The sequence below is a fragment of the Sturnus vulgaris genome, chromosome Z (assembly GCF_052056855.1).
Source record: "Sturnus vulgaris isolate bStuVul1 chromosome Z, bStuVul1.hap1, whole genome shotgun sequence".
NCBI classification, from domain to species: Eukaryota; Metazoa; Chordata; class Aves; order Passeriformes; family Sturnidae; genus Sturnus; species Sturnus vulgaris.
Genome location: NC_142283.1, coordinates 79,920,155 through 79,936,176, shown reverse-complemented (window position 1 = coordinate 79,936,176; position 16,022 = coordinate 79,920,155). Strand labels below are relative to the sequence as shown.

At 42.2% G+C, this 16,022-nt stretch overlaps 1 protein-coding gene across 15 annotated transcripts in view; it reads left to right on the top strand.

Moving 5' to 3' along the window:
- The window catches only part of PIAS2 (protein inhibitor of activated STAT 2), a 34,969-nt gene that overhangs the window by 2,750 nt on the left and 16,197 nt on the right, over nt 1-16,022 (top strand). For 13 of the 15 annotated variants that reach the window (XR_015799388.1, XR_015799385.1, XR_015799389.1 and 10 more), the window contains exons 2-4: nt 763-982; nt 12,976-13,450; nt 15,683-15,767. Coding sequence is in view for 5 of the 15 variants with exons in the window: in XM_088156252.1 (XP_088012378.1) it covers nt 800-982; nt 12,976-13,450; nt 15,683-15,767 (743 nt within the window). In the remaining 10 variants the exon portion in view is untranslated. Of the gene's footprint in view, nt 1-762; nt 983-4,105; nt 4,204-12,975; nt 13,451-15,682; nt 15,768-16,022 lie in introns of those variants that run through there. The other 2 variants (XM_014894865.2, XM_088156256.1) reach the window with 1 other exon arrangement.

The following is a 16,022-nucleotide window of genomic DNA, read 5'->3' as shown; positions in this document are numbered from 1 at the left end:
ATCCAGCCTGAGTATCCAACTTCGAATATTTTCTCTTATAGCCAGAGCCCACTTTTTTTCGTCAGCAGCATGATTAAGGGTGTCTTCCAGCCTCTGTGCTTTGACAGCTCTAGATGACAGCTTCATACAAGAGGGCTGTAGGCACTGACCATCACTTAAATACTTTTGCCATTCACTTATAATGTTACCTTTAAAAAGTACATGACTGTGGGATACGAGAGATGATGGGGAAGCTTGAGGCAGACCTCATAAAATTCTTTCCTTTAAACATAGCACACACAAAACAAATCTACTTTCCATTCAGTAACCCTAGCCCCATCCCTGCCAGCACTTCGCACTCTGTAGTCTATTAGCAGCTGGTTAAGCATCACAGGAGGGGTTTGATGAGGTATAATGCTGATAAGAGCAATTGTTGCAATCCTGTGAGCAGCTGCAGAGTGGGGGTGGTTTTTTTGTTGTTTTGGGGTTTTTTTGTTTGTTTGTTTTTAAACTGCAGCGTTTGTGCAAGGTTGGGAGGGTTTATTTGGATGTTCAGATGCTTTCCGTAGTTAACTCAGTGGGAACAAGCAGTGCTTGTATGGACATACTGTGCATAGCACTAGAAAAGGCTGAAACCAGATGTTGGGTTTTTTTTTCTTCTAACAAGCCTCAATTTAGCAGGCAGGTTACTTAGCACCTATAGGCTCATTCCTTACCCTAATTAGAGCTTGCTGGGGAAGACAAAAGCCCCAGGGACTAACTGAGTGATTTTCTGGGAGACAGGAGTATCCACTGGCTGCCTTGGGGAAGGTCTCCTCTAATGGCTGGTGCTGAGCCGAGTTTTAAGACCAATACTGAAAAATGGGAAAATACTCAAGGGAAGAGCCTAGGAAATGGTTCAGGAGATTTAGGAAGAAGAAAGAGGAGAGGAAGAAAGGGGTACCGGAGATGGAGCCTCAGAAAGAAGAAGTTTCCAGTCCCAGAAGAAACTCTGACATTTGAGGTAGGTTTTGTAAAAGCTTGGTAGAAAGAGAAATATTGGAAGTGTTGAAATTTAGTAAAGATGACTTGGTAGCTGTGGAGTGTAAACCTGGAGTTGATGTGTATGTAAGAAGTTGTGATAAAACAGCAGGATTTTGAAGAACTATCTTGAAGAGCAAAAAGGAAGATTAATTCTAGTTACTGGAAAAACAGAAGAGGGAGATTTGAAAGAAATTTTTGTGTGCAGATAATGGAATAGCAGAGAAAATGGTCTGTGCCTTAAAAAAAATTGAGGAGGATCAAAAATTTTTTTTTTTTTTTAATAACATATGATGAAGGAACACTTCAGTAAAATATTAGGGAAAGCTACTCTGTAAACTCTTGTTATTTTATGCATGTGAGGTGTATAAAAATAGTGTTTGCTCTTATCCCCTCAGATATAGGGGATAAAACTAATGGAAAGGTTGAAAGATATGGTTATGAAGTGAGAGGTGAGCATACACTAGAAGAGAACAGCCTGGCTCTGATCTGAGCTTGAACACTGATGTCCTTCTCGGTGTGTTTGAAGGAAGGAACACTTGAGAGTTTGTTAAAAGAACAAAAGAAGGCTTTGGTCTGGTCATGCTTTAATGATCTAAGGGAGTCTAACCTGCAGCTTGCCCCTTTAGTCTGGTATTGAATTGTAGGGAAAAATAAGCATTTTATGCACTTAGGAGTTGAACTCACGCAGTGGTGTGGCAGATGGCATGTTTTATTAGCCTGTCGATTCCCGATTTTGACTAAGAGAAGGGGTTTGAAGTTAATGAAGTCCTTAATGTTTAAATCTTCAGGGTGAGGGGTGTCATAAGACCAAGCACAAAAGCGTTAGTACAGAGGACTAGGTGTCTGTACCTGTAGTTGAAAGCTTTGGCACATTTAAGGGTTTATCTTGGAGTAAATAGTAAATAAAAAGGAAAGCCTGTCTGAGAAAGCTGTTGCAAAATTACAAGTAATTATGTTAATTACTGAGCTCCTTGGTGTCCAGGTCTTGTAGCAGCATTAAGTGTCCATAGCTAGTGTGTATGGCAGGGATCAATATCCTCTAGAAAAGCTCAGCTATTTGTTCCCAAAATCGCCTGCCAGCATCCCTCCTCGCAGAGCCTCTGGCCGATGTTGCCTGTCCCTTGGCCCACAAGTTACTGTTGTTGTTGCTGCTCAGGATGTGCCGATCCTGCAAAGCTAGCTGCCTTTTGATTAACATGAGCAAATATGTTTTGCATTTCAGGCCTCTCTTCTTTTCCAGTGTCTCTTTATCTTCTTGTTTGGGTTGTGTTGGCTGCTTGCCTGTTTGTTGGCTGAGTCTTTCCTATTTTTTATTGCAATAAATCGGTTGTTTGGTTTTACAGCCAAGTTGCCGATGAAACTGAATATTGTGAGGAGGTAATTGTTGTGACTCGGTAATGATCTCTGGCTGCTTTTGAAAACAATATTCTCCGCTGCACCTCGATGTTTATTTTTCTGTAAATGTCCCAACATCTCCCTTGCAGCAGGAAACCCATTATCCAGTTTTTGAAGCTTATTGCTGGTGACATTTTCCCTTCATTTTTTATTAATAAAACGTGCTGCATCATCATTATAACGCAAATTATGAGTGGTCTTGATTGAGTGGATAAACTGGGCTGTAAAATCACAAGCTTTCTATTTAATCCACTTCAATTGCAAACTGGAATGTGTTTTATTTATTTTATTCTGTGATTTGCTGGTTTGGTTGGTTTTTCTCTTTTTTATTTTTGCTTGTTTGGTTTTTAATAGAACAGTTCAGTTAAAGAGCAGAGTGTTAATCCTGAAGGGGAGGAAGCATGGCAGGTGTGTCCAGTTCTGGGCTCCTCAGTACAGAAAACACAAAGAGCTAATGTAGAACGTCCAGTGGAGGGCTCAAGGATGATGAGGGGTCTGGAGCATCTCTTTCCAAGAGAGATTGCAAGACCTGGGCATGTTTAGCCTAGAGGAGACTGAGAGGGGATCTCATTAATGCAGCCAAATATCTCAAAGGCAGGTATCCAGACGATGGTGCTGGACTCTTTTCAGTCGTGTCCAGCGACCAAATGAGGAGCAATGGCCACAACTAAAATACAGGAAGTTTCACTTCAGCATGAAGAACTTTATGTTGAAGGTGGCACAGCTCTGGTAGAGGGGCTTCCAGGGAGCTCTGGGAGTTTCCCTCTGGGAGACATTCCAAACCCACGAGGAACTTCTGTGTGACCTGCTCTCTGTGTCAGCCATGTCAGGGGTTTGATCAGGATGATCTCCGGAGATCATCTTTATTTTTCTGATTCTGTGATCCTCCCCGGGATCATTTCGAGGACCACTTGAATTCTTCATGTGACAATTGATAAAAGATTCGTGTTAATCACAAAAGCATTGGGGTTTGCATAAACCAGAATACTAAGCTCTGAAGTGAAGCATGGACACTAGATAAAGGAAATTATATGATTAAATAATTCTGTTTAAAATCACCTTGTTATATTATATTATGTTATGTTTTTCAAGTAAGTTGTATCGGCTACCAGCTTGTGAAATCGGACTTCCCAAAAAGCCCTTCCTGCCTTTGTCTAATCAATACTGCCTATCCCAAAAACCAGACTCCCAGAACTTCTCTGGTGATCATCTATAAGGACCGGATGGCTACCTGTGACTGATTATCACCCAAAGGCTTTGTGAATTTGTGAACAACGAGAACCCACAGTATAAGAAGAGGCTGCAAACCAAGGTTCGGTGGAGCGTGGAGTGGGCGGTGACCCCTCACGTTCCCCAGCGCGCTGCTTGCTCTTTCTATATCAAATAAAGCAATCTAAAATTTTGCTGAATATCGAGAGTTTTGTCTCTCATTGATAACATTCACATCCCGGAGCTGCTGCAGGAGCACCGTGTAATTTGGGCCGGTACCTACTGGTGTGTGTCTGTACGCAGCTGGACTGGTTTTCGGTCACAGTTCCCAGTCTGTACCACTCTGGCCCCGTTTCCCCTCAGGGTTCCCGCCGTGTGTCCGGGCCACTCTGGCCCCGTTTCCCCTCAGGGTTCCCAGTGTGTGTCCGTACCACTCCAGCTCCGTTTCCCCTCAGGTCCCCGCTCCCCTCCCTGCCGCCCTTCCCGCCGGACCGCCCTCCCCGTCACGTGCCGGGAGCGCGCTCCGGGTGCACGATGATGGTGGCGGCGGCGCCCGGCGGCGGCGGGTAGAAAATGGCGGATTTCGAGGAGCTGCGGGTGAGGAGGAAGGAGCGAGAGAGGTGGCGGCGGGGGGCAAGATATCGGTGCTGTAGGGCCCGCGCCATCCCCGGGGTGAGAGGGAGGGAGGGAGCGAGCCCGCCCCGACTTCTCGGGGTCGGCGCGGTCTGCCCGGGGAGACCCTCCCTGTTAGTGCCCGGGTCCCCGTTCCCGCCGCGCGGGCTGTGCTGCTGCTGCCGCCGGGGAGGTTCTTCCTGCTCCTCCCGACATTTTAAAAGCCATCTCGGTGCTGCCGAGCGGCCCCGGGGCTCGAACGGCTCCTGCTGGGCCCCGCACTCCGTGCAGCTGAAGGGAGGGCGGTGAATAGCCACCGGGCTGTTAAAAATGCTGATAGTTGTGGAATCTCTGGAAATCCAGGGACCGCTTTCCAGCCGGGAAAGCTATGCCTGCCCAGCGTGAAACCCAGTGCCGCCTTTCAGACCTGTTTTATTTTCGGTTTATTATCTTTCATATTGTGGTGGTGGACTCTGTGTAGCAGATTTGCCGGAGTGGGTGTGTGCGTGCGTGCGTGTCCTTTCATTTTGTTAAGGTGTACACAAAGAGCTGACTCCATAGTTGGTGCTTTTTCCTCCTATTTCCTGAACAATCCGCCCGTATCTTTGTGTGGAAGGAGGAGATTGTCCTTCAGCAGCACCCACACCTGCAGAAGTGGAATTCTTCGTGGGAATTCCGCGTGCAGGCCGCTTCACACACCCCCCCCCCCCCCCCCCAACCTGGACTTTGTTACAGGAGGGAAGAAAACCGGTTAAATAGGAACCACTGTGAGGTGGGGTTTAGCGGAAAGAAAGAGCTGATGATGGTGTGACCCGCAGTGGGAAATGTGCTGCCATCGCCAGAGAATTTTCCTTGCTGGGGCTTCCTCCAGCACTAACACTGGTAGTGCAGCTGAGGAGCTCACTTAGAAAAATATAGTGGGAAGAACTGAGTTTCTTTGTTTGAGGACAACAGTGCTCTCTCTCAGTTTTAGGTTTAGGAATTATTGGCTTATTTTTTTTGTAAGTAAGCCTTGTGTTGTTGGGAGTTTTTTCCCCCCTTTAAATGTGTTTGTGTTTACCTGTTTTCTTGCTTAGTGTCCTCACCCACTCTCAGCCCTCATTCCAAGGTGTCTCAAAGGGTTTGGCTGAAGCCCCAGTGTAAACTTTGTGCCAGTGGTGACTCTTCTTTTATCTCTTACTCCCCAGTCTTGGGGTGGAGTTGTGATCTATCTCTCCCAAAGCACTGTAAGCGCTTATCTAGATATCCATAAATATTGATAGTTTCCCTCCGGGCATTAGGTTCCTGAATACCTTTAAAATTGACAAGAAACTGAGGTGCATAGATAGATGTAATGCAGGAAGTACGAAGGGAAAAGGGAACTGTGTTTTAGGCCAACGGTAGGGCTGCCCTTTCATCACTCAAAAGGTGCTACTAGTTTAAAAAAGAAAGTCTGAAGACATATCTTTTGGTATTCTCATTCATCTTACTTGTAAACTGGAGTGCCTGTGAGATGAATCTGTTAGCCTGGAGTTTCTCTAAGTGTTCAGTATCCATCTGATAATAATTTGTGGCCTGTTATGGGAAAGCTCTAGGTAATTTTCAGAAGAGAATGTAATTGTCTGTCTCATGTCTGCAAGGCCATGGCTGAATTTTTCCTTTTTTTTTCTTTTTGCATTTGAGAATGCATTTGAATGTGCTTGCTTGAATACCAGGCACTTGGTTTTGAGGCTTAATTTTTTTTTGCAGACAACTAAATTTTCCTGCTCTGACCGCAAATGAGAGAGATTCCCCCACCCCCAGTAGATTTTGTGAATTGACCTTTAGGTGTGATCTGAAATGGCTGCTTTATGGATTAACCTAGTGAATGTTTTTGTGGCAGTATTGTTTGCTGCTCTCTTGATTGCAGTTTCCTGTAGTGTGTCATCTCTACCTGCTTTATAAAAGGCCACTTGGGCCATTTTGAGAGTGGAGTTTATTTTAGTAATTTCTTAAGGACTGACTAAAGGCAGGAGGTCAGAGTTCTCTCTTAAACCATGTTTCTTGAGGGAAGCAAGCAGGAGCAGCTTTTTTAAAAAATTCTTTTCAGAGCAAAGGAGCATTTTAATATTTGTTAGGACTATCACTGGCATCCTCTGGATCTTCACAGTAAAAGTGCTGTGGAGCTGGGACCCAGCACTTATAAAGGTGAGGCTGTAGTGAAATAAACCAGACTTTAAGAAACCTGCTGTTACCTCAGGCCTTCTGGAAATATTCAGTTTTGTTAAAGGGTTTGGATGTAGCTGTAACCACATTTGCTGCTTTTCAAGATATTGGTGAAAATGTCTGGTCGAAGGCTTGCCCTTCCAGACCATGTGATTAAGCTTTTATTAACAAGTAGTGTTTCTTGATTTCTGTAGATTACTGGTTTCTGGAGTATTAGGGAGTGGCTGAAAAGATGTGGAGAGCACAACTCTGTTGTGTCTATTTGTGAGTTATAGTTAGTTTTGAGATACCATTTCCAGAACTGCTGTTCACAGATGTGTTTTCAAACCTGGCTCATACCTTTATCCATAATCCCCCCTCCAGAGCAGGCCGGTAAATGTTGAAGGAATTAGTCAGGCACAGGCGGATGTGGAACAGAATCATCAGTCTGGTGTGGAGGCCAGAGATGACGAGTAGACACATTTTTGAACAGAATTGGCCCAGGAGTGGGGAACTACAGCTCCTTCTGAGAGCCATCTGTGAGAAAGTGATTCCAGCTCCCAACAGATTCTGAACTCACCAAGATTTGGCTTGAAGCTTGTTGAATCTCAACAAAATACTGCAGCTGAGAGGATCAATTACGTATTGTTGTTTAGTATTCTTGGGCCCTCTGTATTTCTTCTGGCGTCCTGACTCTAAAATGGAAACAAATAATGTGAAATGCATGCAGTCTTTGAAACCGATCTCTAGTTTAGGTGACAGCATCAGTCTCATAGTTCTTGTTTAATCATGTTTTGAAGTAATTTATTAGTGCCATCTTTATGGGGCAAAAGAGAAGGCTCTTTATAGACAAATGGTTCTGTGCCAAAACTAGTCTGTGACACTTGTGATCAGTTTCATAGCTATTGTGGAAAAGAACTCATTTGGTTGAGAAGAGATGGAAGGGTGCTAATATATTCATTCTGACAGGAGAGATTGCACAAAATTTACTGGAAAATCATGGTTTTAAATGCTGGAAGTAGGTCCCACTTCTACTTTCTGCTCTTGCACATCCAGTACTGAGGTCATACGATTCAAATGGGAAAATGAATGTTGTTTGGACACCATATTAAAATATAGAAGTTGAAGTCTCCTTCTTTTATATATTGGCTATCTTATTCATACCAGGCTTGGTGTCTTTCCACTTCTCTTGCTTTATTTTTCCAGTCTGGAAGAACAGTGTACATCTCACACTTATCAGGTGAAGCAGTGCGTAGTGCTAAATTGCTAACAAGAAAATGCTGAGAGCTGTTTTCATGTGTTCTGTCCAAGCTCATTGCCAAACACTGTTTTATTTTATCTGTGTTAATATCGGGTTTTTGCATATACTGACCAGTTTATGTTTTTGATGTAAAAATCAAATTCCACATGATGATGTGAGTTAAAGTTAAGATGATGGACAGAATAGATACTGAGAAGTTGCTGTTGGTGCTGTGATGATCCTTAGGCTGCAGTTAAATTGAGTGTATTAAATAACATGAATACTGATAAAATACTCCTAATAACCTATGATAATGTACCATTACCTTTTATCTGCTCAAAATTCTTGTGTTCTCCACAGGTTCACAGTTGCTATTTTGAATCATTGAGGTTTATCGAGACACCTTAAAAGTTTGTTGTATGTAAAATCTTTAACATTTGAGTGGTTGTGCTGAGATACAGTGATGGGGAGAGGAAGGAGATAATGTGGTTTAGGGTACTCTAAAAAAGTGGCTGCAATGAAAAGGTCAAGCTTTGTTATGAATGTGTTAAATATTTGTGTTTGTTTAACTTAGGATTTTTGCTGTTATTAAGTACATGCAACTTTGGAGCTAATTTCTAATTTAGAAGCCAGGCTAGAGTCTGCAGAGGAAAATCTGCATAATACTGAGGATCTGGTGTCTATGATTTGCATTTACTGTGGTTTTCTTTAGAGCTGTTTTTGCTGTCCTGTGCTACTGACACAGATTTTAATAATCATTTTTCTCGGAGACTTGCATTTCTTTATCTATGGTTATATCAGTTTGGGAAAACATTTTCACTCAGCAGAGAGGTCCTCAACCATCCCGGGACACAGGCTGTTATTTTTCCTTACCATCATTACCCATTTCCAGCTTGCTGTAGGTCAGCACGAACTCAAATCTGCTGCACAAGATGTCACAAATGTACTGCTTTGCTGAATGTCCATGAAAGGGCTTATAGTCAGGAGTGAGGATTTGTGGAACCTGTCCTTGGTGTGTCCCTTCTGTACAGAGCATTCAGACACTTTGGAGATTATCTGGAAGCCAGTGGGGCTGAAGCAGAGCTCTTAGGAGCAAGCTGACCAGTACATCTGAGTAGGCTGGATTGCTTCTGCAGTACAAGTGTCCACTCGAGCTGTACTTGGCCTGAAAGCCACAGTTGTTCCTGTTCATTGTAGACGCATATCAAGAACTAAACAGGCATTTTCAGGTACCTTGCACTGAGATACACATATATACATATATATATGTAGAGAGAGAGAGGGAGATAGAGAGTGACTGTTAATATTGCAGGGCAGTGTGGAGAATTACACAGGTCTTGTTTGAAGAGATGTTTGATCCCTTACTTTGCTTTGAAACATGCCTGTCCCTTAATTTCAGTGACATGTCAGCATTTCCTGGGCTCCTTAACATCATCCTCCCTGTGAAATTATTGCCATTCCAGATACACCTACAGCTTAATGCTTTAGAACAGTGTTGCTGCTGATGAATCATGGTTGCTAAAGTTTAACTGTAAGAAACAAAAAACCTATGAAACTTCTTACAACCTTCAAGTATGAATTTTAGGGGGAAAATTATTTCTGGAATATAAAAGTGCTTGAATTATCCAGTGTGATTTCCTTCCTTAAAGTTCTGTCAGACTACTTTGTGTTCATGGAGTAACGTTAAAACTAAAATGGCTTTGGTTTTGTGTTTAAAAAGCTTTTTTTTATTGGGCTGTGCAGCTGTAAAGAATTTATCTTAAGAGAAAATGGCATCTACATGACACAACTTGAATGTCTAATCTTAATTGAGTGATGTGAAAAGCATATTAATAACGAGGCTGCAGTCTTCTGCAATATGCTGGAAAACCAAAAGAAAATAACTTGATAAGGGTTTGTGGGAAGCTGTGTCTGCCTTGCACTATGATTATAAATGTCCTCAGACATACATCCCCATAAAAGTTTGATGATAATGAATGTCCACTCTATATCTGTAAACGGAGTAGGAAGACAAGTACAGAATCATAGATTTGATTTGGATGGGACCTTAAAGCTTCATCCCCATGAGCAGAGACCTTCCACTGTCCCAGGTTTTTCCAAGCCCTGTCCATCCTGGCCTTGGACACTCCCAGGGATCCAGGGGCAGCCACAGCTGCTCTGGGCACTCTGTGCCAGAGTCTCCCACCCGCACAGTCAGGAATTCCTTCCCAGTATCCCATCCATCCCTGCCCTCTGGCACTGGAAGCCATTCCCTGTGTGCTGTCCCTCCATGCTTTGTCCTCAGTCCCTCTGCAGCTCTGCATAAAGGAGCTCCTTTAGGCACTGGCAGGTGTATTTTCATATGCATATTTCTTGTGGCCTTAAAGGGAAAGTAGAACCAGCTTTAGAGGGAAAAGCTACTGTTTAGATACTCCTGTAAACCTCACTTTTTGCAAGTCTTCTTTGTAAAGCCTATGTAAAATTTTTACATTGATGGACAAAACTATGTATATTTTTTGTACTTGCAAGCATTTTTAATGTGGGTGTTAATTTAAAGCTTTGACTATAGTATTGAATCCAGGCTATGTCTTCTAGTAAAATTAAATCCATCTTGTAACAAAGTGCTAGTTTGTGAATTTTTTTTGTATGAAATGTTAGCTGTGTTGAGGCGTGACTGACTGCACATTTCACCTTGATTAACTTGCAGGAATGCACAGAAGGCAGCAGGCAGGGTAATAGACAGTATTTTGCAATACATGCTGTTTCCATAATCTCAGTGTAAAGGATTATTTTGCTCATTTACATTGTGATTGTGGAATCCAGCATCATGCTTACTGCCTGCATCTGAAATAAAGGAGCTGGCGTTGCTATCAAACTTATGCAGAAGCATGCAATGTGAAGTTTTTTGTAAATTCATGCATACTGGTATTATCTTTTAACACAGTTTCTCTTTTATGTCCTAACTATAAAGCTGTTACAGCAAACCATTTTTTTATGAATGTTGGAACACTTTATTTTTGTCACTCTGACTGAGAGCAAGGAAAAGTAGAAGGGGAATGCCAGGTGGAGACTAACACTCTATTTCGTATTGTTTTGTTGTTGAGGGAAGTTGCTGGGATGAAGTTAAGGTGACATCTGCTGTTGGCCCCTTCAGAAGTTTGGGTGAGCCACTCAGTGCCTCATATGACTTTTTGCTGGCTGCTGTGTCCATGGTGTGTTTATAGACAGGGTGTTGGGGAATACCTGGGTGAAGGCTGCTGTGTTAGCTCTGATTGCAACAGCTTCTTGATATAAGAGTCACTGGGTACAAATGTCTGGAAATGTTGAAAATAAGGGGCTGAAATGCAATAACCTTGTCTCACCAATGATGAGGAAAGGGTGTGCCAGATGAAGATTCTGCCATAGTGTTTTAGGATGTCATTTTGATTTGCATAAATAGTGTGGCTCTTGAGAAGGCAGGTCCTGGCTACTTACTCTAGCTGTGTTTCAGTGGCACAAGAAATAGCCATTGACTTGGACTCCAGACAGCGTGTGCCAGGTGGACAAGGTGCCCATGGTGTGCCAGCTGGGGTGTGACACAGCCCCAGGGCAGTGCTGTCCCCTGTGCTGTCACTGCTGCGACACCTCCAGTGCTGGGGACAGCTCTGGGCCCCTCAGGACAAGAGAGACACCGAGGGGCTGGAGCCCCAGGAGAGGCTGAGGGGGCTAGGTAGGGTTGGGCTCTGCTCTCAGGTAACAAAGGGATGGGACAAGATGAAATGGCCTCAAGTTGTTCCAAGGGAGGTCTAGATTTGATACTGGGAAAAATTTCTTGACCTGGGGTGTTGTCCACCCCTGCACAGGTTGCCCATGGCAGTAGTGGAGTCCCCATTCTTGGAGGGATTTAAAAGCTGTGTGGATGTGGCATTTGGGGACATGAGTCAGTGGTGGCCTTGTCAATGCTGGAGCAATGGTTGGACTTTATATTCTTGGAGGTCTTTTCCAGCCTAAATCATTCTGTGATTTAAAGTTCCATTTTCATCTGACACAGTTTGCTGGTCTCACTGCCAAAACAATTTTCACAATATTAAAGAGAGAATAAGGAGCAAGCCAGGGACACAGGGAAGATTTGACTTTTTTGGTGACTGACTCAATGTTTGGGCAAAAGCTGTGTTAAAACTTCAGCTGAGATCGAGCCTGTGCCAGAACACAGGTGTTAACTCTGTATAGTAAGGACTTGGAAGATTAAGTCAAAACATTGCGTTTTCAGTTGTGTCCCATCTGAAATCAATGCCCAAAGCTTTAATATAAGTCCAGATGCACTTCTGAACTGATTTTAAAAATAAATATGATCCCAGATGACTGCCATTTCCTACCTTCTTTTAGCACCTTCATCTCCAGTCCTTGAATCTGGAGTTGTCATGGTGCAGCACAGATTGAAGGCAGGTGCTCTTTCACCTTTAAAAACTTTACCTCCTTGCTATGGTGAAAGAGTCCCCCAGAAAAAGGAATCGAGTTGGTTAGAAGTATTCTGGACAACTTTGTACCTCTGAAATTGAGGTATATATTGCTCAAAAAAGTGTGAGATGATGGATCTGTGCAAAGTTAATTGTTAGTAGTAGCAGGACACAAGATCGTTTCCTTTTATGTAGTGGGCTTTTTTATTTTTTAGTTTATGTTTTCACAGACAGAAGGATTCCAGATTTTTTAACTTCACAGTTCAATCCTCAGTCTTCCAAAACTAACCCTGATAAGCAAGTAAATAGTATTGTTTGTTTTGAAGATAATCTTGATACCAGAATGTGATCTGAAAAAGGGAGTTCATTGTGTCAGTTGAAGAACCAATTATGTTGTTTGTATATCATGCTCTATACAATAGATAATGTATTTTTAAAAGAACTGTTGGCCTTGCTGTGCATATCTTTCAATGACACTTGATATGCATATCTCTCTTAATGCATGTGTCCAAAATAAAGGGAGTTTCACAATAAACTATTCAGAAATTAAAAAGTAAAATAAGGAAGTGCTTAAAATGTGTTGGAAGATAGGTGATAATATTGATTAACTTTATTTTTTAGGTTTGGTATTTTGTTCCACAAAGTGAGACAGATTCTTTGTGGTACAGATTGTGCTTGTGCTGTGAATTTCAGATTTTGTTGTTACTATTGTTTGAGTATGGAAAGAAATCTTTGGGCGAACTCGACCTGCATCCTGGACGCTTTGTTTCTTCATTTTAAACTAACTGTACTTTTGTGTTCTGTGAAGGTGTGGGCAGTACCCATAACCGAGTAACAAGTTGTCAGATTAGATGATGAAAGATGCCGCGCCATGCTCCTTGAAAAGGCCTCCTTGGGGTGCTGTTGGCTCACCTGTGCTTTTCTCTCCTTCCTTTCTAGAATATGGTATCAAGTTTTCGTGTTTCTGAACTGCAAGTGCTGCTAGGATTTGCTGGACGTAACAAAAGCGGGCGCAAACATGACCTCCTGATGAGGGCACTGCACTTACTGAAGAGTGGCTGCAGCCCAGCAGTTCAGATCAAAATCCGGGAACTCTATAGGCGTCGGTATCCAAGGACGATTGAGGGGCTGTCGGATTTATCGGCTATAAAACCCGCGGCGTTCAACTTGGACAGCAGTTCCTCCTCAGTCGAGCCTGACTTGGCTGTCGCGGGCATTCACCCACTCCCTTCGACTTCAGTCACACCTCAGTCTTCATCCTCGCCTGTCAGCTCCGTGCTCCTCCAAGACACTAAGCCTCACTTTGAGATGCAGCAGCCATCCCCTCCGATTCCTCCTGTTCATCCTGATGTTCAGCTGAAAAGCTTACCTTTTTACGATGTGCTCGATGTGCTCATTAAACCCACAAGTCTAGGTAAGTGTTTAATACCTCTGCAGCTTGCTTAATTCATTAAATAAGCTTTGCTTCTGACAATACTGAGCCCAAACTTCAGTGGCTTTTTGCAGCTGGGAGAAGTGGAAACTCCTTTCCTTTTACATCCTTATCTTTTCTTTTTCTTTACCGTTTTCCCCAAAAGTGCAAAACCACACTTCAGAAAATAAGGGTTTTCTATTATAAAAGTAATATGATTTAAGACTTCTGTCTTTTGAATATTAATAAGAAGAGCAGAGTAGTTCAGCTGGATGGTACCTACAATGATCATCCAACTGCCTGACCAAAAGATAGAGAAAATAAGTTTTTCTCCAGTTCCTCTTAAACAGGCTTAAACGGTCACAGCATTGAATGTTTTTCCTAGAGTCATATTGTGGTGTTTGACCACCCTCTTGGTAACAAAATGTTTCCTAATACCTAGTCTGAAGCTCTACGTTTTAGTTGAAAGATTTGGACTTGAAGTTTCTGCCCAGTGCAGATGAGGAACAGTTGTCAGGAGTAGTAGAAAAAGGATTTCAGGGTCAGAAATTAATGAGATCGAATTCATTGGTTTGCTACTCTACCATTATCTCACTCCCAGCAATTCTGCAGGCTCTGGGATCTGGCACTGAAATAGATAGTTTGTGCTACAGTGTTCAGTGTTGTGCTCAGAGCAGTGAAGTTTCTCAGTCTGCAAATTGTTGCAATGCTGTATGTTATAATATGGAGCTAACAGTGTCTTCCAAATAACCTGAAATCACGTTTATCTTCCCGAAGTGCCTCAGTCTTGAATATGTTTAATTATTTGGAACTACCACCTTCTGTCTTGAAATTCAGTCTGGCTTACCTTACATGGCAAAAAATGTTGCCTAACTATTTAATAATATGTTTATAGAATAGTCTGCATCCTCTTAAACAATTTAGTTTCTTAACTGATCATAAAGTCTTTTAGACTGTGACTCATACCTCAGTGAGGGATGTACCAATCATCTGCCATTCCCCAGTACCTAAAGCAGAAAACTTCACCAACAAACAGTAGTTTCAAAGCCCGTTGTCACTTCTCTTTACCCATAGTGACACTCACATTTTTTGTGCATTTAAATAACCCCTAAGTCAGAGCTAGGAGTATAGTCCACCTCACTGCTTCGTGCTTGAGAAGTGATGAGTGTGGTATTCCTTTGCGCTGATACAAGAGCACAGATAGAAGTGTGGGGTTTAGTTCTGACCCACACTGAATTAAAGAACAAAATACTTCCACTGTCCTTTTTACGTGTGCTCAAGTATTATTTTTGGTATCAGATGTGCTCTGTAGCGTGTGTGTGTGAACATGCGCACTGTAGCTATTTTGAATTGCTTGAGGAGCTCGGTGTGTGTTTCCTCCTTCTGGGTTCCATTTCATGTTTGCCTCCTTTCCGTGTGGTTTTTTTCTGCATATAGAAACAATCTCCCCTGAATGTCACTGTGCACAAAACAGTCCAACTTTCCCAAATTTATCTGGTTTAGTTCTGCTATTTTTGCATTTGTCCTCCCTGCTGCTTATTTTAAATTGCACATGTCTAATCTACCTTTACTTCAGGTCAAAATTTTTAACTTCTCTTAAATTTTATAGAAAGTGACATCTGCATACTGTGGACTTCACTAAAATATTGCCAATTCCCATCACTTACAGATAAGTTGGATTCTGATGTGATGGATTCTGATTGTATTTATTTATTTTTTTGTCAGATGCCACTAAAGGGTAACTCCAGATACAGAGTCTAGCTGGCTTCTCTGGCTTGAGGGTTTGTGCTCCCTCCCTTCCTCCCCCAAAGATTTATTTAGTTATTTATGTGTAGCTGTTTGTTTCCAGCTGTACATTAATAACTTCTGGTGCACATGTTCTTCCTGTAGTACCTTACCGTAGTTGTTGGCATCTCTGTGGTATTCCTTTTGTCAGGTATCCAAATAAATATTTTGTTGTGTATTTGTTTGAACTTTCCTCCTTTGGGAGAAAAGATTATAACACAGTTTGCCAAGCTGCTTTAGTACTGAAGTGTAATACAATATTAAACCATCTGAATGCAGTTTAATGAAAGATTTGTTCCATCGCTTTTTTTTTGTTAACAGTTACAACCACCATTTGTGTATATTCAGTGATTTATGCCTCGTTCCAGGCGTAGACTGCAGATCCTGTTTTAATCAATGGCTTTGATCACCATGGTTCAACCTCTTTTGTGTCTTGTTTTCTTCTTCTAGTACAGAGCAGTATTCAGAGGTTCCAGGAGAAGTTTTTTATCTTTGCTTTAACACCTCAGCAGGTCAGAGAAATCTGTATTTCCAGGTAAGAAGTAAGAGTGTGGTATAGTGTAGGTAAATTACAAAATTTCAGGAAAAAGTGTGAGGTGTTGGTTCACCATATGCATCACTTACTCTTAAGATGCAGAGTGATAATCCTCACTGAAGTTACTCTTAAGTTTATATTTGTTCTGTTTCCTTCAGGAACAGCTGTGCGCAGAATTTGTGTGCATTTTGTGAAAATTGTACTGTTAAAGACTTAACAGTTACTCAGTTCCAAATAATTGTCACTGTTTAGAGA